At 41.2% G+C, this 1,497-nt stretch overlaps 1 protein-coding gene across 1 annotated transcript in view; it reads left to right on the top strand.

Annotated features, from left to right (window-relative positions):
• Positions 1 to 1,497, top strand: part of shmt1 (serine hydroxymethyltransferase 1 (soluble)) — a 30,930-nt gene that overhangs the window by 16,750 nt on the left and 12,683 nt on the right. Inside the window, exons 5-7 of the mRNA XM_017306112.1 lie at positions 80 to 350; positions 444 to 557; positions 1,387 to 1,491. Of these exons, the coding sequence (XP_017161601.1) occupies positions 80 to 350; positions 444 to 557; positions 1,387 to 1,491 (490 nt within the window). The remainder of the gene's footprint in view (positions 1 to 79; positions 351 to 443; positions 558 to 1,386; positions 1,492 to 1,497) is intronic.

Below are 1,497 nucleotides of genomic sequence, written 5' to 3' on the forward strand. Positions count from 1 at the left end.
ATAATAACAATTAATAATAATTGTAATAATAATGGAGGAAGTTTAGATGAAGTCTAAGAGAGAAAGTCAGATATGTTGATTATCTTCTGTAAATGTAGCACATAACAAAAAAAAAGTTACATTTCTGCTTATTTCAGGAACAAGCTGCTATTCCCGTAACCTTGACTACGCTCGCTTGAAGCAGATCGCCAACGAGAACGCCGCCTATCTGATGGGGGACATGGCTCACATCAGTGGGCTGGTGGCGGCCGGRCTCGTSCCCTCGCCCTTTGATCACTGTGACATCGTCACGACAACGACTCACAAAACTCTCCGCGGCTGCCGGGCCGGCCTTATCTTTTATCGGAAAGGTAGACTCTTTCACAAAGCCCACGTACATGGATTTTCCTCTGTCCGGTTCTCAAAGCTTCTCTGATCAACTCCTCCRTCGGTCCGTCCACCAGGAGTACGGAGTGTGGACGCCAAAGGTAAAGAGACGCTGTACAACTTGGAGTCTTTGATCAACCAGGCTGTGTTTCCCGGGCTGCAGGGAGGGCCACACAACCACGCTATTGCAGGTACAATTATTATTATTACTACTGTTATTATGAAGCCTTCATTTTGACATTTGCAGTTGGGCAGTTGGGCCTGTCACAATAACGTATTTTACTGGGTGATAAATTGTCTCAGACATTATTCTGACACGTGGTGATAATGTTATTTTAGAACCATTTTCAGCTTATGTATTAATAGTGGTGTAATATCGGGAGTTCGCCCTCTGAAACACCAATAAACGTTAACTTTGTACACCGGAACTGGAAGATATTTTAAAGATCCAAAATAAAACACAACAATCGTATGTAAAAGCAGAAACAACCGAAGCATTAAATAAATAAAATGGATTACAAAGTCTACGTAAGCAAAGCTGCCCTTCAAAAAGTACAAATGATCATKATGAAAATGATCAAGCTCATTTTAATTTATTATGCAATTTACTGATTGATTGCTTACTGCGAGTATTCAAACCCACTGAAATTTTTCTCAGTTTTTCACATTACAGCCAGAAAGACAAAATAGGGCTTACATGTGTAGTGGAAAAAAAATATATAATAATTTTGTCAGACTGACACCAATATCTTAAAAAATGAAAGATATGGTCCGATACCGACATTAGTGCCAATATAWAAACTTCTCTAGTAAAGAACATTGAACACTCTAGTTTCCTTCCACTGCAGGGCGCTTTAGTGAGACTTTGTGTGAAACAGCAACACAAAGCAGGGCAGAGTTGTGAAGTTTATGTTTGCATGTGACTAAAAGCTAAATGTCCAAGGCCTTTATACGTTTGCGAGGAACTGCATTGATTTATGTTGGAATCGCTGTCACTGAGGTAATGTCCGCTCCTGGCAGGTGTTGCCGTGGCTCTGAAACAAGCCATGACTCCAGAGTTTAAGTCTTACCAGCTGCAGGTTCTTGCTAACTGCAAAGCTCTGTCCAGTTCCCTCATGGACCTCGGCTACA

This window comes from Poecilia reticulata, linkage group LG8 (assembly GCF_000633615.1).
Source record: "Poecilia reticulata strain Guanapo linkage group LG8, Guppy_female_1.0+MT, whole genome shotgun sequence".
In the NCBI taxonomy this organism is placed as follows: domain Eukaryota; kingdom Metazoa; phylum Chordata; class Actinopteri; order Cyprinodontiformes; family Poeciliidae; genus Poecilia; species Poecilia reticulata.